Raw genomic sequence first — 22,077 nt, 5'->3', positions numbered from 1 at the left:
CCGTGGAGACCTTGATCCAGGACATTGGTCCTGCACTGCTGCACAGGCTCAACTCCATCGCTGATGCCATATTTGGCCTCCAACAGTGTGTACGCGAGAGGGATGTTGGGCAGCTCGATCTCACTCCAGCTACCCCTTATCCTCAAGGAGTCAGCCAGGGGCTCTTGGGCACCCTTGGCGAGGAGGATCAGCAAGTGCACAGCCGGGGGGCCATCCATCCAGGTGACTCCAGGAGTATCCAGCCCATCCGAATCCCCTCTTCCTGTGATCTCAGCAGCTCCAGCTCCATAGGCCAAGGAGGGTGCCACTGCCACATAACAAGACCTCAAAAGGAGACTGGGGCCTTCCAAATCTCCACCCTCCAGAGGGCATCCACCAAGGTCATCACAGACACGGCGTTGCAGTCAGCAGGCTGCCTGCGCCTCCGCTGTGGATGTCCGGGGAGTACCAAGATGTAGTGGCAAGGTTAGGAAAGTTAAGATGTAGTTGCATGACCTGGGCATGGGTGTTAATCACTTGTACTTACTGTTCACTATTGTCAATAAACTCCCAAGAATGTCTCCCTGCCTGTGGCTCCTTGTTCTGATGAGCAGTGTTCTTGTCACTCAGATGTGAAACCTTTCTGCACAAGATAAAGGCAGGTGTCTCAGTCCAGGGCCTCTTTCCTGTGCTCTGTGCAGCCTTCAGACCAAAGTGATGGTCCGGCCTCACACTCCCTGGATACATTACTGATGCCTGCACCTCGATGGTGCTTGTCATTGCTGCCAGAATGTAGTGGGCAGGTGCCACAGAGTTCCGTCATTCTCTCTGAGTGCTCTCAGCACCTTTAAGGTGGGGCTGCTCCCATCTCTTCAGCATCCCGTCAACATCCTCCTGCAATCAAGTGACCATTAGGGCCTCCACTGCATCTCCATGATAGGAACATTCTCACAGAGCATATTCGCGCTGCCATAAGCCAGACGGGGGTCAAACGTTCACAGATACAATGTGAGGATCTATGAGTTCACCTCATTGCATGTCGTCATCATCCTCCACAAATTTAGCAGTTACGAGGACCTCCCGAGTGCGCCTGCCTCATCTGGCCAGTGTGAGGGCCTCATCCCCATCATCATCGCCTTTGAGGACCTCCTCACCCTCATCCCTGTTGGCATCCTCCTCATCGGAGGAGACCTCCATCTCCTCCTCAGCCAGTTCATCTCCCCGTTGCAGCGGCAGGTTGTAAAGGGCGCAGCAGACGACAACAATGCGTGACACCCTCTGCAAACCATATTGCAGGGCTCCACCAGACTGGTCCAGGCACCAGAACCTCATCTTCAGCATCCACCAAGTGGTTTGCTCCACCAAGTTTCGAGTTGCAGCATGAGCCTCATTATACCATCGCTCTGCTGCAGTCTGAGGCCGCCACATGGGTGTCATCAGCCACGGCCTCTGTGGGTAGCCTTTGTCCCCGACGAGCCATCCCTGCAGCTTCTGAGGATCCTGGAACATTTTAGGGATCTGTGACCGACTGAGGATGCAGCAGTCGTGCACACTCCCTGGAAACCGTACTCTCACCTGCAGGAGGAGTTTCTGGTGGTCGCACACCAGCTGCGAGTACAACCCCTTGTGGTTGATATAGTTAACCGTGTGTTGCGACGGAGATCTGAGCACCATGTGAGCGCAGTTGATGGCACCCTGCACCTGTGGGAAACCCGAGATCTGGGCAAATCCAATCGCTCTTGCATCCTGGCTGACCTGGTCCCAGGTGAAATGCACGAAGTTGTGTGCCCTTGCAGAGATGGCATCTGTGACCTCACGGATGTATTTGTGGGTGGAGGCTTCTGATATCCCACACAAGTCACCTGTGGAGTCCTAAAAGGAGCCACTGGTGTAGAAATTGAGCGCTGCGAAAACTTTCACGGCCACTGGCAGTGGATGCCTCCATGTCCCTGTGGTGCCAAGTTCTGCAGTAGCTGGCAGATATGACCGACCAGTTCCATAGACATGTGCAGTCTTCGGCGACACTGGTTCTCGGTCATCTGCAGGAATGAAAGGCGGCATCTATAGACCTTAGCTGTTGCTAGGCGCTAACCAGCAATGGCTCGCTGTGGTTCTTCGGCGGTGTGTGCGGGAGCCTCAGCTGCCCCTTCTTCCTGAAGTTGCTGCTCCTGCCTTTGCATAGCCAGGATCCTCAGTCACTCTCTCCTCCATTGTCGTTGGTCTCTGTAGGCCATCAGGCATACAGCTAGTTCACCAGATTCCATGATCCTGATGTTGTACTCCTGCAGAATGAAAGAGAGAGACGTGTGGTTAGCATGGGTGTACTAAGAACTTTTCCTTGTTAAGTGTGAAGACCCCTTAATGCTTCCCGGAGAGTGCTGGCCACCACTTGGATGGCCAGAGTTTAGTGCGCTGCATGGCTGCCCAGAACCCCCCAACCTCCACTCCACTCCACCTGACCAATTGGCTGCAGCTTTGTCCATTGGACTGCATGCTGTGCTCTTAGCTCAGGCACAGGCATTCTCCTAACCCGCACTGCAAGGTTGCACTGTTAGCTTGAACCGTGGGGGAGACTGATTCAAACAAGAATGATGACATTGTAAGGGGCTGTGGGCACCTCCAGCAGTGACTGCTCAATGGCCAGCTTTAGCAAGGAGATTTACAAAGTGTGCAGTCGTCCAACTGTTCTGCAGTCCACTAAAATGCTCATGACTTTGCAGTCTGTGCCTGGGGGCTGAAAAGCTTTGGAGCACTTGGTGCCACTTTGTTGCCTCTGCATTGCTTGAATGTGCAGATAAGCTAGAAGCCTGACTCCAATCATATCAATGTGGCTGCGCCTGGACTGTCTCAGCTGCAGAGGAATGGTCACTTTGAACAGGTTTCCCTCATGCCTGGCCGCTTCCCTTGCCCACCCTACCCCTCACCCCAAAAGCTTGTGCGCTATATTCAATGGCAGGGCTGCCCTTGACCCCCACTACCCCCAAAGTTGCCTCAACGGCAGAGCTGCCCTTGATGCCCCCAACACTCCTCAAGCTTGAAGTCCAACAGGTGAACCTGGCGAGCGCTGCACAACGTTACTGTGTACTCACCTAAGCGTGCTTTCCCAGCGACATGGATGGACATTCCAGCCAGGGGTGGTGGGGGGAGGGTGGGGGGGGAACGATTCCGGCAGGGTGGCCTAATAATGATAGCAGATGCATTATAATGAGGTTCCCGACACCTGATGTCAGGAAACACAGCCCGCTGATGGTGGGCTGAGCAGACAATCGTGAACTGGTTTCACAGCACTGTGAAACTAATTGCACCATATTGTCCATTCACACCACTGAACACGCCTGATGCCGGTGGGCACTGAAAATCCCAGCCTCAGGGGATATTCACCCTTCCCAACTCCCATTTCTCTACAAAAATCCTTTCTTTTAAAAGAGTATATGTAAAAAAATTGTAAGATAGGAAATCACAGAAGCAGCAAGGCTCCACCAGTGTCTTGTTACAGTTACTATTGAGCGGAGGCGAAACCTTTGTGCACAATTGCTAAATTTAATTTTCCTTTTGTTCCAGGGTATTTGTTCTGGTCCTCGTAGTGCTTTCTGTGCTATGGATTCCTTTGGTGCAAATGAGCCAAGGTGGTCAGCTCTTCCAGTACATCCAATCCATCAGCTCCTACTTACAGCCACCTGTCGCAGTGGTCTTCATGGCTGGCTGCTTCTGGAAACGAACTAATGAGATGGTGCCTATTGCTCTAAGATTTATTTTATATTAACTAAAGGTTAATAGTAAGCTTATAACAGAAAAGCTGCCTAGGCTCTCCCTGGTTACCTCTATTTGGTGAATTCCTGCTCTTAACAATGCCAAAGGGGTACATCAGATGGAAGCCTAACAAAATAGGGTGTACCCTCAGGAAGCCACTGCCAAACTCTCTCTCACTACCCTCTTGAACATTCTGCAATGTGCTAGAACTTCTCAATCGGGCAATGGGAAGCCCAAAGAAAAAGCACAAAAAAGCTGTATGTTCCATTAATCAGGAGGCACAGCAGGTCCTGCCCCAGCTGTTCAATGATCTTCAATCCAATTGCAGCAAGCAAAATTGTGTTCAAATTGTGGGATATTATTTAAGAAAATTACATACCTTCCGAGGACTGGCAATTAGTGAGGAAGTTTGTGATCAGCTCCTTCTTGCAGATCCTGTAAGAGATTGTCAGGCGATGGAGTCCAGAAGGCTCACACCATTGTTACGGACAAGGGAGAGAGGCAAACTGAACTCCTTTATTTTTCTTGCTGGCTGTCCATAAGCAGAGGTGTTTTAATTTTGAAATAGTCTATGGCATGTTTCCGCAAACCCTTTGTTTGTGAAATCAATTTTAGTGACTTGCAGCAAACTCTCTTTAGGGTTAAATCAGAAGTATTGTTTATTCATACATTCAAACCTGGAGGATGGTCATCACAACTACATACACACGCAAGAAGGAGATGGGAAGGAAAAAAGTTTTATAACTAGGAATAACATAGAACAAAATAAAAGATAGGAATATTAATTCATGTGAATGTTAGAGTCAGGTTTCAGAGTCCACTGAGGGTTCCTTCACGTAGGAGTTAAAGTTTAGATGAGATCAGCCAGCTCTAAGCAGGAGTTCCCGAGTTCCTTCAAAGTTGGTGATAACACAGCAAGATGAAGTTTGTATACAGAGATTTGGTCCACTCTGCAGGCGATGGCAGCAATCTTCCAGAGAACCATGCTATGAGGAGGTTTAGACTCGAGGCAAGCTTTGTTGTCTGCCTGGAGTCCTGCTTTGAGGTTGACAGGCTGGATGTTAACAGCAGACTGCCCTGGGAGTCCAGGAATGTAACAGTAAAACTTTCCAATGGCCGAGGGAGCTTAAGTCATGTGGTGTTGCCCATTGATGAGTCAGTTTAAGGTTAACAATCAGTTTCCATATCTCTGGTCCAAATCCATTGTTCACTTAAGAGATAGATGGTGGCTATTAGTGCCGCTGCAGGTAAACAAGTTTCAATGGTTCTCTTTCTTTGTTACAAGTCCAGGCTGGTGCAACAGACCATCTGCTGCTCCCTTGTTTCAATGATTGTAATGGGTCCACATAATGATAAGTATGAGATTCCACAAGGATGAGGGTTGAGCTTTGTCCTGAAATTACTGTTGGAAGTTTCCAGAACTGTAGCCAACTTGGAAATCATGTGACCTGTAGCAGCCATGTTTTTTCTCCAGCAAAGTCCATTTCTAAATAAGCAAAAAGTAAGGTTTGATTTAAACAATGGATGATCTCTTTTGTATCTTATGGACACTTTTTTTTTTGTTTTATATTACTTTGTTGATGCAGTAGTACTGCCCAAAGGGTGACAGATGACTATGCAAATGAAAGAACCTGACCAATGATTGTGTGTTGCAAGTGAATGGGTTTGAAGGCAGTCTTTTGATTGAGCAGTGAGGAAGCTGGAATGGAACCTATACTGAGCACAACTGAGAACACCTGTCTAAGCAGGTCAAAGTCAATCCTGTGATCTCCTAGAGATAAAAACAAAAAAACTGTGGATGCTGGAAATCCAAAACAAAAAATAAAAAATACCTGGAAAAACTCAGCAGGTCTGGCAGCATCGGCAGAGAAGAGTACAGTTGACGTTTCGAGTACTCATGACCCTTCAACGGAACTGAGTAAAAATAGGAGTGGGGTGAAATATAAGCTGGTTTTGGGGGGGGGGGGGGGTGGGTTGTTGGGACAAGCAAGCAGTGATAGAAGGAGATAACCAAAAGGTGTCACAGACAAAAGAACAAAGAGGTGTTGAAGGTGGTGATATTATCTAACAGAATGTGCTAATTAAGAATGGATAGCAGGACAAGCAAGGTAGCTCTAGTGGGGGTGGGGTGAAATAAGACTAAAAGGGCATAAAAAGTATAGATAAATGATCGGTGGAATACATTAAAAATAATGGAAATAGGTGGGAAAAGAAAAATCTATATAAATTATTGGAAAAAACAAGGAGGAGGGGGAAGAAATGGAAAGGGGGTGGGGATGGAGGAGGGAGTTTAAGATCTAAAATTGTTGAACTCAACATTCAGCCCGGAAGGCTGTAAAGTGCCTAGTCGGAAGATGAGGTGCTGTTCCTCCAGTTTGCGTTGAGCTTCACTGGAACAATGCAGCAAGCCAAGGACAGACGTGGGCAAGAGAGCAGGGTGGAGTGTTAAAATGGCAAGCGACAGGGAGGTCTGGGTGATGCTTGTGGACGGATCCAACCCTAACATTGTCATCAAACCCGCTGACAAGGGTGGTGCTGTTGCTTTCTGGCGCACTGACCTCTACCTCGCGGAGGCTGAGCGTCAACTCGCAGATACTTCCTCCTACCTCTCCCTGGACCATGACCCCACCACTGAACATCAAGCCATTATTTCCAGGACTGTCACTGACCTCATCTCCTCTGGAAATCTTCCTTCCACAGCTTCCAACCTGATAGTCACCCAACCTCGGACAGCCCGCTTCTACCTCCTATCCAAAATCCACAAACAGGACTGTCCCGGCAGACCAATCGTGTCAGCCTGTTCCTGCCCCACGGAACTCATTTCTCGCTATCTTGACTCCTTTCTCTCTCCCCTTGTCCAGTCCCTTCCCACCTGCATCCGTGATTCCTCTGACACCTTACGTCACATCAACAATTTCCAGTTCCCTGGCTCCAACCGCCTCCTCTTCACCATGGACGTCCAATCCCTCTACACCTCCATCCCCCACCGGGATGGTCTGAGGGCTCTCAGCTTCTTCCTCGAACAGAGGCCTGAACAATCCCCATCCACCAATACGCTCCTCCGTCTGGCTGAACTTGTTCTCACACTGAACAATTTCTCCTTTAACTCCTCTCACTTCCTCCAAATAAAAGGTGTGGCTATGGGTACCCGCATGGGCCCCAGCTATGCCTGTCTCTTAATGGGGTATGTGGAACATTCCTTGTTCCAGTCCTACTCCGGCCCCCTCCCACAACTCTTTCTCCGGTACATCGATGATTACTTCGGAGCTGCTTCATGCTCTTGTCGGGACCTGGAAAAATTTATTAATTTTGCTTCCAATCTCCAATCCCTCCATCATTTTCACATGGTCCATCTCTGACACTTCCCTTCCCTTCCTTGACCTCTGTCTCAATTTCTGGTGATAGACTGTCCACCAATATCCGTTACAAGCCCACCGACTCCCACAGCTACCTCGACTACAGCTCCTCACACCCCGCTTCCTGTAAGGACTCCATCCCATTCTCTCAGTTCCTTCGCCTCCGTCGCATCTGTTCTGATGATGCTACCTTCAAAAACAGTTCTTCTGACATGTCCTCCTTCTTCCTTAACCGAGGTTTTCCACCCACGGTAGTTGACAGGGCCCTCAACCATGTCCGGCCCATCTCCCGCGCATCTGCCCTCACGCCTTCTTCTCCCTCCCAGAAACATGTTAGGGTCCCCCTTGTCCTCACTTATCACCCCACCAGCCTCCATATTCTCCTGCATTCGTAGTTACTGCATTCGTTGCTCCCAATGCGGTTTCCTCTACATTGGAAAGACCAAACGCAGACTGGGTGATCGCTTTGCAGAACACCTTCGGTCTGTCCGCAAGCATCACCCAGACCTCCCTGTCGCTTGCCATTTTAACACTCCACCCTGCTCTCTTGCCCACATGTCTGTCCTTGGCTTGCTGCATTGTTCCAGTGAAGCTCAACGCAAACTGGAGGATCAGCACCTCATCTTCCCACTAGGCACTTTACAGCCTTCCGGGCTGAATATTGAGTTCAAAAATTTTAGATCTTAAACTCCCTCCTCCATCCCCACCCCCTTTCCGTTTCTTCCCCCTCCTCCTTGTTTTTTCCAATAATTTATATAGATTTTTCTTTTCCCACCTATTTCCATTATTTTTAATGTATTCCACCGATCATTTATCTATACCTTTTATGCCCTTTTAGTCTTATTTCACCCCACCCCCACTAGAACTACCTTGCTTGTCCTGCTATCCATTCTTAATTAGCACATTCTGTTAGATAATATCACCACCTTCAACACCTCTTTGTTCTTTTGTCTGTGACACCTTTTGGTTATCTCCTTCTATCACTGCTTGCTTGTCCCAACAACCACCCCCCAACACCCCCCCCGCCCCTCCCCCCTTAAACCAGCTTATATTTCACCCCTTTCCTATTTTTACTTAGTTCTGTTGAAGGGTCATGAGGACTTGAAACATCAACTGTACTCTTCTCCGCCGATGCTGCCAGACCTGCTGAGTTTTTCCAGGTACTTTTTATTTTTTGTCCTGTGATCTCCTAGCTGTCTTCCCATTTTAAAACTCAAAATTCCAATCTGTTACTCATTAAACGTTTGTAGAGACAAGTCAGTCAACATCTCACAGATTTACTAAACTAAAGGACTAATTTCTGACTCTGCTTGTGTGTACAGGGTGCATTCTGGGGCCTCTTCACAGGAATCCTGGTAGGCTGCATTCGAATGGCTTTGGACTTTATTTATCCAGAGCCTCTGTGTGGCCAACCTGATGACCGGCCTCTGGTGACCAAGTACGTTCATTACCTGTACTTTTCCATCATCCTTTCTGTGTTTACATTGATCGTTGTGGTGATCATCAGTCTCAGTACAAAACCTCCAGATCCAGAAAGGGTGAGTGATTCAGTCACTTCAAGTGAAATATTTGATCCCAGCTATTGAGACTTTGGTCTACTTACTTTAGAACTTAGAGACCACTGCTGGAAGTCTATTAAACAAAGGACTGGATTATGTGCCCATTGATAGATTATTGCAGTTTGACAGGACCAGGGAACATTTATTTGAACTACACAAGTGTAGTTGAATGTGAGGCGACTCCTCTTTTCTTGAAGAGTAGTGTATCTGGAAGGAGGATGGAAATGTCTAGTCATGATGCTTTAGTCATCATGGTGTGTGGGGCAGGCTTGATAGATTAGCAGGTCTTTTCCTGCCTGTTAATTTTGTATGTTTGTATTTGCTTCTAAAACTCAAATGAATTGTGTTGAGCAGTGAGAGAGCTGGATAGAACCTTTGTGCTATTTGTACATTCATTTTGTTTAATTGTTTGCAGGTGGTGGGCATTAAATGGGGATTCACTTGAGCCCTCTAAATACACACAGACTAAATCTGTGGCTGTTGGGTTAAGAGATATATACTTGCAATGTATAACTCTGTAAATACATATAGAAATGTGTAAATATTGGCTCCTGTTCTGTCCTTCAACTAGCTTTCTGGAATAGAACACTTTGCTAAGTAAAAGTGAGAACATCAATAGCTAGTAGATGGATGTCAACCTCAGTCCTATGGTTTCTTAGCTGCTTCCTCATTTTAAAATTGAATTTTCTCATCAGCTACTCATTGCAAAAGCACAATATTGCAGATGCTGGGAATTGAAAACAAACCCCAGAAAATTCTGGAAATGCTCAGCAGATCAGATAATATTTGTGTTGATAGAGACAGAGTTCACATTTCATATCAAGAACCTTTTGGCAGAACTAGCAAAAGCTAGAGACAGACCCGATTTTAAGCAAGTACAGAGACAGGGAAAGGAGGAGGGAGAGAAAAGAACAAAAGGGAAGGTTAGTGATACAGTGGGAAGCAGGAGTGATTAAAAGAAAAAACATATGACAGTGCAGGGTAAGAGAATGAGACAAGTAAAGGAACAGAAGTGGTCTCCAGAGGGGTCATAAATGGGAACAGCACCTTTGTCCGACAAAATGGTAGGAATGGTTATTATCTGACATTATTGAACTCAGTATTGTGTCTGGAAGGTTGTAAAGTGCCGAATCAAAAGATGAGATGCTGTTTCTCGATCTTCTGTTGAGTTTCATTCGAACTGTGCAGGAGGCCAAGGACAGAAAGGTCAGCTTGGCAGTGGGGTTGAAAATTACAATGATAAGCAGCCAGAAGGTCTCATTACTTGATTCACCTCATTGTTTCTCATATTCCTTTCCATATTGGCTGTGTGTTGCCATTGGTGCTAGACCAGAGGTTAGAAACCTTAATAACAAGCAGAGATTTTTTTTTAAATTGTCAAAAATGCAGTACCTTCAGAGCTACAATCTTGCTATTCAAATGTCAATAACAATGAAAAGCAAGGCAGAGACATATTTATGCATTTCTATGCGACACCTTTTTACTGATGCTCATTCACATACCTGCAGAGAAGAGTCATCAGTTTAAAAAAAGATCTGTCGACCTTCTTAATATTCCTCACAGTACTACTGATGAATGCCAGAAACTTCTGTTTCCTGTAATAAATTACATTTTTGTGGCATAACAGCCTCAAAGCAAGGGCCACGGTTAGCTTCCTTTATTGTCTATTAAAATATCCAAGCTGATTTTTTAATATCTGATATTCTTTTTAAATGACAAACACATTTAGGTAAGTATTTTCTAAAAATTGATAGGAGATAAAATGCGTCTGGTTGATCAAGGTTGGTAGAAGAATCCTTAATGAGCCACATGCTGACCCCTGTATTAGACCCTTTTAGTTTGGGTTTATCAATGTAAAATATTTGGCTGCTCTCAGATCCAGTTAAAGTTGCTGAAGGGTGTGCATCATATGTTGTTGCTGCCAAAACCAAACAGTTGTGGGAGAGGCAAAAATCTATAGCTTGAGTTATTGTGCGCATTCTTTGAAAACTTAATGGCCCTGATTTTGCAGTAGTGGCGATTCGACAGTATTTGCTGCTCACCTTGGACTTGGGAGTGAGGATTTCAGCTCCAAGGAGGGAGGATTCTCTCATGGCATGGGCCTCAGCTTGGCCCTGCAGTGTTCTGTAGTGCGGATGTGAAGCACATCTCACATTGTGCAGAATCAGTCAAAATTCAGCTGACGCTGTTTCTGCCATGTTTAAAAAGTCAAAAGGACAAAAGATTAAGTTGGATTAATTTTATCAGAATCATTTTACAAAATCATAAATTAATACATGTTTTTAAAAGTCAGAATTTTTTTAAGTGATATATATTGAAACATTTAAAATATCTGTTAAATCATGCAAAAAATCATTTACATTAAAACATTAAAAAAGTCAGATACATCTTGTTAAATCAATTTCAACATTTAAAAAGTCTGATAAATTAAATTTAAGGAGAGTTGAAGAATCTATTTTCAGAGAGTCCTTTTCACAGCTGTTTTGAAAGTGCCTTTCTGGCGCCTATGTCATTAAGCATTTGCAAAATGAGAGAAACCCCTCAAAATACCAAAACTTTATAATCAGAATAATTTGTTGTTAGTGGGCAATCAGCCCAAATTCTCGCTACTGCCATATCTCTCGTTTTAATCTGCAGGTCGGTGACTGATACTGCAAAACCTCCAGAGCAGCAGAGATTGGCCCAGTGCAACTTCTGAATTTATGCGCTACAGTGCGCTTGTGAGTTGCTGGGCCACTCCTCCATGCAATGGCTGCACATGCTGAAAGCTTGGCCATCATTGCCTACACAAAATCCGAGCCAATAACTAATGTCTCTACGTCATGAGAAGCATTGCTTCTGATTTTAACTCCAACAGTTTCTAGCTGGGTGAGTGGTGAGGTGAGTTGGAGATGCACCCACCACTCCAGAAATGAAGCCCAGGCTATTTTAGCTCCTGGCCTTCATTTCAAATCCCACTGACCAACTTTCCAGCAATTCTGGATAGAGAGTCCATGAAAAGTGGTGGAAAATTGGGAGGCATGGTGACTACCCATTGACAACAGGTAGCTGGTGGGCTGGTTTCTGTGCCTCTGGTGTTGGGGACTCAGGACGGTGGTGGTGGGACGTAGATCACACTCAGTGTACAGGAGAGGCCTTTTACTTGGGGGGCCTGAAGAGCCTGTCTGGTCCTGATTGGTTTTCACTTGGCAGAACGTTGTGACAGATTCCCGGCTGAAGTTTCAGTTAAAATTGCAGATGTGTCTCAATTACATCACCGGGACCTGATGTGTAAATTTAAATGTGTGGCTGGGTGTCCTTGCCATCTACCTAGTGTAGAAGGTTAAAGTACGAAACAGTGGGATCCTGGCAGCCTCAGTTCAGAGAGTACCTTAGGCAATTTTAATTGCCCGTTCCCCCCAGTTTCTGCTGGCAGATAGGGTTCAAATTGCCCCCCTTAGATTTTGTTCAATTTTAGAAATGTCTTCACAGATCAGTCCAGATTCATCATGGGCAGGATTTAGAGGCCGTCGGGCGGGTGCGGTGGGTGGGCCCAGGAGCAGCCGGGAAACGACCTGCGCCCGCAACCGGCCCCTGACCGTGATTTCACACTGGCTGGTTAATTAACAGCCAGCCAGTGTGAAATGTGTGCTGAGAGGCTCAGCGCTGCTGGGGTGGGGGCAGGAGAAGGGCGAGCGTTGAAGTCTGTGTGGGCACGGGGGAGCGTGCAATGAAAGCCCTCTGAAGACAGAGAGCTGCCTCAGGGAGCTGAAGAATTTTAAACCATGAAATAAAGATTTGGAAATGCAGGAAAAATGTCCACACATCAGACTCTCTCACATGAACATATAGATTATAAAAATTCTGTCAAAACATTTTTATTTGAAAAAAAATTAATATTGGAAACCTCATCCCGCCCATGGACAAGGTTTCCTCAAAAGTCCAAAGGCCGTCTGGTCGATTTGCCCGCCCACCAACCGTCATGTTGGATGGGCAGCGAAAAATCGCACTTATTGATACATTAATGGCCTTAATGGGCCTCTTAATTGTCGACAGGCGCGCTGCCGACTCTCATGCACGCCCGCCGACTGAACTATCACACAAGTGCACGATGACGTCGGGGTGCTCGCCTGACGTCATCACACGCTATTTAACGCTCGGGCATGTCCGGCACGTGCCCGGACACCGAGTGAAAAATCCTGCCCCATATCTGAAAATAAGCGTCTGGCAATTCTACTGCAAAACATCCTTTTTGGCTCTGAAACCAGGGAGCGTGGCTGCAAGGTGATAAATCAGGATGAACAATTCACACAGCTGGAAATAGGAAGAAAATGTAGCTGGGAATTACCCACCCAAAGTGCATGTGTTAGTCGCTCATAAATTTCACCTGAATAAAGCCTGCTTGTAGAGTCAAATGAACAGGGTTCTTTCAGAACTTGTTTGGCATTGCGAGCCAACACTGTTTAACTGCAGCAAAATCAGCATCCTGGTACATTGTGTTATAATCTTTCTTCTTCAATCTTAGATTAGCCGCATGACCTGGTTCACCCGTTTTGAAAGAAACAATTCTGTAGTAGGACAGGCTGAAGAAGGTAAGCTATATGGTAAGGAACTACTAACATGAGCAGTCACCTTTCAATGGGTAGGCGTTCTCCATGATCATTGCACTGGCACACAAGGCGCAATCTTCCCTTCTGGAGTCTGAGTCAAGTGGTAGGCAGGAAAGTCGCCATGATTCCCATTGGGCGGTGGGACAGCTGACCACATGCGATCTTCTGCTGTTCAGCTCATTAAGTATGCATCTGCGAGGAGCGTGATGAATCTCGTGGTGGGACGAGCAGGATGTTGCCCGCCCCTCCATTACCTCATGAGGTCGAAGGTCCTGGCGCCATATTTAAATGGCACCCAGGCAGCCATTCACTCAATGAAGGCCAGGAGCTCTGCATTACTCCAGAGTCCCTGCGGCCGCAGCTTGTGCTGGAGAAGTTGGCAAATGTGAGCAACCACATCCCGGGACATCCAAAGGTGCCTCTGGCATTGCCTATTGCTCATTTCTAGATAAGAATGCTGCCTGTGATACACTCATGGCCGGGCCAATGCTTGCCAATGCAGTGACCCTGTTTGCCAGCATCTTGACCTTCTTGAGGCCCGCTGCCTCTTGCTGCTCGAGCCCTTGCTCCTCCTGGCCCTGTGCCAACCTGTGATAGGCTCTCCACCTCCTCATCTGGATGAGAGCCATTACCATGGCAGGGTTGCCTGCAGCCTGCATCATCAACGCCTCAATGGATCTGTGAACGAATTGAAGTGATAAATTTAGTGAGCATGTCCTTTACAGGTTTCCATCCATTTCAAAGACAGCAGGCCAGTGTTAAGCCCTTCACCAGGCCTCCATCTAGACATGGCATCCCCACCCCACCCCTTCAAGGCAAAGGATATCCTGGGGAACCAGAGATGGGTGTTCCTCCTGTTCATACAGGACTGCACATGGAGACCTTGCTCATTGACCAGGGTGATGAGAGCCATATGCAAGAAGCCTCCCTCTGACAATATCCAGCTTGCCTCTGCTACCTTTGAGACTCTATAGAGAGACCATTGCCTTGGCAGCATAGACAGGCTAACCACATGAGCCCTTGTCAGTCATGACCAATCACCTGGGAGGATAGAGGTTTGGAGTCACAGTTTGCTGCTGCCCACCAGCCATGCCCCTTGGAGGCATTCCCCTCCCTCTCTCTCATCATCCCTGCCTCTGACAGCAGCAGATGGCAAATAGCACAGAATGAACAGCAGCAGATCTTGCTGGGATCATGAGTCGGGTACAAGCCTGCTTTTGTGTGGGTTTCACCATGGAGAGGCGAACACAATGGAGCATGGTTGACATTCAGTTGCTTCATAATTATGAGGGTGTCCCTTTAGTCAGCCACTTGTGCTGATCTTGAACTCCAGCAGCCAAAAAGACCCTCCTCCCACTTCAAGGGATTTAATTTACTGACTAACTGCATGCTCAATGTCAGTTTGGAAAAATGGTGCACGTCACCTTCCAGATTCGGTCCACCGCCTTCTACCCTCCCCTTGTCATCCACCAACTTCCCCCCATCACCCTTGACCTACCCAGTATCACCATTCCTCTCTTCTCTATCACCCTTGAACCTCCCCCCATTACCCTGGACCCTATCACAATCCATCTCCAGATGCCTTCCCTCCCTCAGAGCTGACACTGCCCCCATGCCCGCCCTGAGCCTGCTCCCTCCTGTTATAAGAGCCACCTGTCTGGTCCCCCTCTGTGACTCCTCATCCCATGAGACCTTCACCTACCAAATTCTCACCCTGAACCTGCCACTCTACCGCGTCTCACTCCCCACTCTGACTGTGACTGTCCCCTCTTATCACCAGTACCCTGAGTTCACCCCCCAGGACCCCAACCCCACCCTCTAAGAAACTCTAAACTCTTTGCCTCCTTCCCTGGATGCTGTCCCCCGCTACCCTACCCCAGACATTCTCTCCCCACCCTTCCTTGCTTAGCCTGCCTCCCGTGTCCAGTCTTGGTTCAGCGTTTGCTAACAGCACTCGAGCGAAGTTATGCGAGGACCCCAAGAAGGTGAAAGCAGCATCTACTGACCTCAAAATCGTGGAAGAGGCAAAGTTCGACAGGAGCACGCTGCATATATACAGTCGTAAAACCGAACGTTCTAAATTCTCGCTTGCAGGGAACTTAATTTGGAGGGGGAGCTTAATTCCAGTGAGGTGGCCTTTTAATGAACATGCATGAGATGCTAATGTATGCAAATGGGGTTCCTGACATTGTTCGTCAGGAAGCTTGTCCCGCCTTTAAACTGCCTTGAAAGTCGGGAGAACAAAATTCCAACAGTCTATCTCGCTGTCGAGATTTTTTGCCTTTCACTAATTTGAGTGCCCCCACCTGCCAAGATTGCCACTGCTGGCAGGAGTGGAAGATTCCGCCCACAATGTATTAACAGAATCACAGAATCTTTACAGTGCAGAAGGAGGCCATTTGGCCCATCGAGTCTGCACTGGCTCCCTGAAAAAGCATTCTACCTAATCCCACCCCCCTGCCTTATCCTCATAACCCTGCACATACTTTCTTTTCAGATAGCAATCCAATTCCCTTTTGAATACCTCGATCTAACCTGCTTCCACCACCCTTTCAGGAAGTTTGTTCCAGATTCCAACCATCCTCTGGGTGAAAACATTTTTCTTTGCATCATTTCTATTCTTTTTGCCCGTTATTTTGAACCTGTGCCCTCTAGTTCTTGATGTTTTCTTGTATGGGAATAGTTTTTCACTATTTACCCTGTCCATACCTCTCAGGATCTTGAATACCTCTAACAAGTCTCCTCTCAGCCTTCTTTTCTCCAAGGAAAACAGACCCAACCTCACCAATCTATCCTCATAGCTACAGTTGTTTATGCCTGGAATCATTCTTGTGAATCTCCTCTCTACTCTCTCCAATGCCTTCACATCCTTCCTCAAGTATGGCAGCAAGAACTGGATGCAGTACTCCAGATGTGGCCTAACTAGTGTCTTATACAAGTTTAACATGACCTCCTTATTCTTGTACTCAATGCCCCTATTAATAAAACCTAGGATACCATATGCTTTATTAACTGCTCTCTCAACATGCCCCGGCAACTTCAATGACTTCTGTACATACACATTGAGGTCCCTCTGTTCCTGCACCTCCTTTAGAGTTTCTCCCTTTAGTTTATACTGTCTCTCCACATTCTTCCTGCCAAAATGAATCACCTCACACTTTTCTGCATTGAACTTCATCTGCCATTTGTCTGCCCAATCCACCAACATGCCTATGTCCTTTTGAAGTTCAAGACTATCCGCATCACAGATGACAATGCTTCCAATCTTCATACCATCTGCAAATTTTGAAATCATGCCCTGCACACCACATTCTAGGTTATTAATATATATCACGAAGACCAAGGGTCCCAACACTGACCCCTGGGGAACTCCACTACAAACCTTCCTCTAATCTGACAAACGATCATTTATCACTACTCTCCATTTCCTGTCACTCAGCCAATTTCTTATCCAAGTGCCTACTTTCCCTTTTATTCCATGAGCTAGAATTTTGCGCACAAATCTATTGTATGGCACTGTATCAAATGCCTTTTGAAAATCCATGTACATCACACAACAGCATTGCCTTATCAACCTTCTATATGACCTACTGAAAAAGCTCCAGCAAGTTAAACATGGTTTTCCCTTAAGGAATATCCCGCACCTGTCTAAGTGACTATTGATTTTGTCCTGAACTATAGTTTCCAGTAGTTTCCTTACCACTTAAGTCAAACTGACAGGTCTGTAGTTGCCGGCTTTATCCTTGCACCCCTTTTTGAACAATGGTGTAACATTCGCAATTCTCCAGTCCTCCGGCACCTCACCCGTGTCCAAGGAAGACTGGAAGATTATGACCAGTGCCTCTGAAATTTCCACTCTCACCTCCCTTAGCATCCTCAGATGGATCTCATCCAGCCCTGGTACCTTATCAATTTTAAGAAAAGATAGCATTTCCAATACCTCCTCCTTCTCAATTGTAAATTCCTCGAGTGTACCAGTTACCTCCCCTCTCATCTCAGCCTGGATAGCCTCCTCTTCCTTTGTAAAGACAGATGCAAAATACTCATTTATGCCTCCACTACTTCTCCTGCCTCCACATGCAAGTGTCCTTTTTTATCCCTAATTGGCCCTACCCTTTCTTTTACCACCCTTTTATTATTTACATGCTTATAGAAGGCCTTGGGATTACCTTTTATGTTAGCTGCTAGTCTCTTTTCATGCTCCCTCCTTGCTTTTCTAATTAGTTTTTCACTTCCCCTCTGGTCTTTCTATATTCAGCCTGATTTTCCACTGTATTTTCTACCTGACATCTGTCATATATGTACTTCTTCCTTTTCATCTTCACCTCTATTTCTCTCGTCATCCAGGATGTTCTAGATTTATTTATCCTACCTTTCCCCTTCAAGGGAATACACCTTGACATTGCTTGCAATACCATCTCTTTGAATGTAGCCCATTGTTCAGCCACCATCTTTTCTGCTAACATTTTATTCCAACTCACTCGACTCACTTGAAGTTGGACTCCCCCAATTAATTATCTCTACGTACTACGCCGATCCATGCAATTGCACCTTTTTCATTCCTTACCTCTAGCCAGAGAGATTCCATCCTTGACCCTCTGAAACACTCTCTCTCTCCAGAACTGTAATACCATCCTTAATCAACACTGCCACTTCCTCCCACTTTTCTTCCTTTCCTGAATCTCCTAGATACCTTGTACCCAGGAATATTTAACACCCAGTCCTGCCCTTCTTTGTGCTAGGTCTCTGTTTTAGCAATAATATCATAGTTTCATTTGTCAACCTGTGCCTGTAGTTCCCCAATCTTATTAACCACATTTGATGCATTCACACACATGCACGTTAATCCTGATTTAGGCTTTTTAACTTTCCCCCTTGCTCTGACCTGATCTAATAACTTACTATAGCCTACTCTAATTTTATCAAGCTCTCCAAGTATTCTATTTACCTTGATACTATTCTCTGATATATCCTCCTTATCAGTTAATACTTCTCTACTGCCCACTGCCAGTTTTTCTCCTCTCCTCTCTGAATTTCCCCTCAGGTTCCCATCCCCCTGCTAATCTAGTTTAAACCCTCACCAACAGCACTAGCAAACCTCCCCACCATGACAGTAGTCCCAGTCCTGTTAAAGTGTAACCCATCCTTCTTGTACAGGTCCCAGCTGCCTCAGAACCAATCCCAATGCCTCAGAAATCTAAAGCCTTCCCTCTTGCTCCATTTCTCCAGCCACGTATTGACTTGCTCAATCTTCCTATTCTTATGTTCACTAGCACGTGGCACTGGGAGTAACCCTGAGATTACTGCTCTTGAGGTGCTGCTTTTCAATTTCCTTCCCAACTCCCTAATATATGCTTTCAGTACCTCATCCCTTTTTCTGCCTATGTCATTGGTTCCAATGTGGACCACGACCCCTGGCTGCCCACCCTCCCACAAAAGGATATCCTGCAGCTGCTCTGTGACATCTTTGACCCTGGCACCAGGGAGGCAACATACCATCCTGGAGTCATGCGCCCAACAGCAACGCCTGTCTGCTCCTCTAACTATGGAGTCCTGTACAACTATAGCAGTTCCACTCTCCCCTCCTGTGCAGCTGAGCCATCCTTGGTGCCATGAACTTAGCTCTTGCTACAGTCCTCTGAGGAACCATCTCGCTCACCAGTATCCAAAATGGAAAAGCGGTTAGAGAACGAGATAGCCTCAGGTGATTCCTGCACTACCTGTCTGTTTCTCTTAGATACTCTGGCAGTCACCAATTCCCTCTCTGCCTGTGTACTTCTTAGCTGCGGTGTGACCACCTCTCTAAATGTGCTATTGACATAATCCTCAGCCTTGCGATGCACCACAGCGACTCCAGCCACTGCTCAAGTTCCGCAACTGGGGGCTCAAGTTTCTGCAGCTGGTAACACTTCCTGCAGCTGTAGCCATCAACGGCACTTTGTGCCTGCATGACTTCCCACATCCTGCAGAATACACATTCCACGTGGCCGAGCTGCACTGACATACCTTTAACTTTATATAAAGTGTTTACTCACCTGTCACTCACCAAATCATCATCTCCTCTCCCTTTCGTGCTCTTTATGAAGTTTAGCTGCCCTCTCCCTCTCGCACCTCTTTATGAAGTCTCACTGCTCTCTCCCCCTTGTGTTCTTTATGAAGTTTCGTATAACAATAATTCATCCCTGACATGAATGTGACAGGACGTTGATTTGGCACAACTGTAACAACTACGAAACCTGTGGCACCATTTAATGGGAGGCTAAGTTCCACTTTTATTTCTGACAAATGCTACACCAACAGTTCTGGTGGGTCATGAGCTGGTAGCTTGTGGATGCAGGAAATGAAGCCACATGTATTCTTTGGAAAATCTCTTGAATTTGTCTATGACAGATTCAAGCTCTCTCACTGGCCTGGCCAATGGTTAACACTGTGCAATTAATGATTTCTACATAGTGGGAGCAGTTAGGTAGGCCAGAATAGGTTACAAACATCATCACATTACCAGTAGAATTCTGTAACAACCTATTGGTCTCCACCAGCCACACACAAAATAGATTCTACAATGAGACAACCTGAAGGAGATAAGCTGCACCAAGAGGAAATCAGCAACGCAAACAACGTTACCCTTTCAACAGGTAGGCAATCCAGCACGATAATTACTTTGGCGAACAATGCAACAGGATTGTAACTGATATAGTTCTGTCATCAATTATACTCTCTCCCAGACCAACCTGAAGATGGTGAGGTTCATTTAGAGGAAGTCAGTAACATGAGCAATTCCAGTCTCTCAGTGGGTAAGCAATCCTCTGTGATATATGTAATTGTGAGAATCTCATCCAGAAATCCCATGCTATTTTTGGCATGTCTTAAGTTCAAAATCAGGGCAAGTAATTTTCTTGGCAAGCAAATCAGAATGGAAGCCCATAAATGTCCAATGCAATTCCATGCCCAAATTTTCTGGTTTTATGCTCACAATGCACTAGGAGCATATTGGCTCATTGCATTTCTCTCTCCCCTACAGTTGAATCAGTGAAGAAAAGGTCAAAGTTGATAACATTTGTATTGTGGTTCTGTGGGATGGATAAGAAGGAAGATACAGCGAGTGCTCCAACAAGCAACGTTTTGGCCAACAATCATTTGTTCAGTGAAGAGGGTCATATGCACAATTTTGTTAATGCTAATTTAATCGTCTGTTTGAGTGCTGCTGTCTTTCTCTATGCTTATTTTTCCTAAAAGAATGACATATGTAATATCATTTAAAATGAAGTGAAAATCACAAACCTAGAAAGAACTTTGAAAAATGAATTTTTGCTACCAGTTTGAATAAATGAAAAAGTGGTATCATTTGTCTCGGAAGGTGCTTTGTACAAGGAACGTTTTTGGAATGCAGAGGTTAGTGTTACAAAGGTGATCGAGGCATTCAGTCCATACCAACAAAGTCTCATAAGTACTAATGATATGAATGGATACATAATCTGTGCATGATGGTAAACATTCTGGGATTTGCATTGGTCAACAACGTATTTCCAAAAGAATAACAGATCTGTCCTTAAGTATCAGCTATGGTTTGTTGGATAACAGTCTTGCCTTTCAGTCAGACAATGTGGATTCAAGCCCCACTCCAGAGACTTGAGCACATAATCTATGTAATGCAGGAAAAAGCACATGTAATGCACCAAGGTTCCAACGGGACTTGTAGTGTAGCAGAGAAACCAAGTTGAGAGCCGGCGCACTCATGGTGTTCCTTTTGCTAGTTCCATTCAAACACATAAACCAGATTATCTTGCCATCCAGACCACGAACGGTATTTGCAGCATCTTGGGGCTTGTTGGACTCAAGGGGGATTCTGTGCTGTCCAGACCGTCCTCCTGGGACCCTAGTAGCTGGATGCCCACTCAATCCCCCTCACCTGTTGTCCGGGTCCCGGCATAGGCCACAAGCTGACCTTTCCGGCTCCTGCAAGCCTGTCCATGGTCCAATCTGCCACTCGTGGCCCCTCAGCCTCTCACTGTGGCTCCTTCACCTCCAGCCCACGCTTTGGTTCCATGCATGCATGGCCCTTTTACTGTCTCTCACCACGCCCGAAGGCTCCTTCCTCTTGCCCAAGCTTCAGCTCCCACTCATGGCCTCTGGCTCCTGAGAGTCCCTCCCCTGAAGGGACCCACAGACCAAACAGTTCCCCAACTCCGTGTTCTCCCCTGCCATCACCATCTGCTGGCATGGCCCGGCTGCCCTGGCAACAGCGGAGACAGCACGAGAGTCAGGGAGACAATGCAACTTGCTCGTTACATCTAGACTGACACTTAAGTATTGACAGAGGTTCTGTCTTTCAGATGAGACACTACACTGAGGCCCAGTCTGCCCTCTCAGTTGAACATAAGGATCCTATGGTACTTTTTGAGAAACAGGAGCACTCTGGATGTACTTTTCTCCAGTCAAAAGATATTTCAGTCTTGTAAATTACCGGCTATGTCACTAACTCATCCTGGCCAATGTTTTTAGATGGATGAATACTTCCTTTGAAAGAAGGAAATTTATTCTGATGCTGGCTTAAAGAATGCTGGTGCATCCTTCTTTTCTGTATTGTGAGGGAGACCTTTGGGCTTAAGTAACATGGATATGATTGCCATTTGATCCATAGTGCCAAGTGATTTTTGGTTACTAGCGACAAGAGTACTGGGGTCATCTTTCGAACACTGCTGGGATATTTGATGTCTTCTCTAAGGCCTTGAAGAAAATTTCTTGTACATATATGAATGCCCTGAAATTCCTGGGCTCTGGGAGGGTGAGAAGAAATATTTTCACCTTGGGGAGAAACCTAATTGGGCCAGGATTCCACCCTGG

At 46.3% G+C, this 22,077-nt stretch overlaps 1 protein-coding gene across 1 annotated transcript in view; it reads left to right on the top strand.

Annotated features, from left to right (window-relative positions):
• Window positions 1-20,466, top strand: part of LOC144691217 (sodium/myo-inositol cotransporter 2-like) — a 55,341-nt gene extending 34,875 nt beyond the window's left edge. Inside the window, exons 11-16 of the mRNA XM_078559271.1 lie at window positions 3,541-3,709; window positions 8,408-8,623; window positions 13,149-13,215; window positions 19,773-19,868; window positions 19,959-20,027; window positions 20,255-20,466. Coding sequence (XP_078415397.1) covers window positions 3,541-3,709; window positions 8,408-8,623; window positions 13,149-13,215; window positions 19,773-19,868; window positions 19,959-20,027; window positions 20,255-20,466 — 829 coding nt within the window. The remainder of the gene's footprint in view (window positions 1-3,540; window positions 3,710-8,407; window positions 8,624-13,148; window positions 13,216-19,772; window positions 19,869-19,958; window positions 20,028-20,254) is intronic.
• The last annotated feature ends 1,611 nt before the right edge of the window (window positions 20,467-22,077 follow it).

This window comes from Cetorhinus maximus, chromosome 15 (assembly GCF_964194155.1).
Source record: "Cetorhinus maximus chromosome 15, sCetMax3.hap1.1, whole genome shotgun sequence".
NCBI classification, from domain to species: Eukaryota; Metazoa; Chordata; class Chondrichthyes; order Lamniformes; family Cetorhinidae; genus Cetorhinus; species Cetorhinus maximus.
Note: the sequence above shows the minus strand (reverse complement) of the source record. Positions and strands in the feature narration are given on the sequence as shown.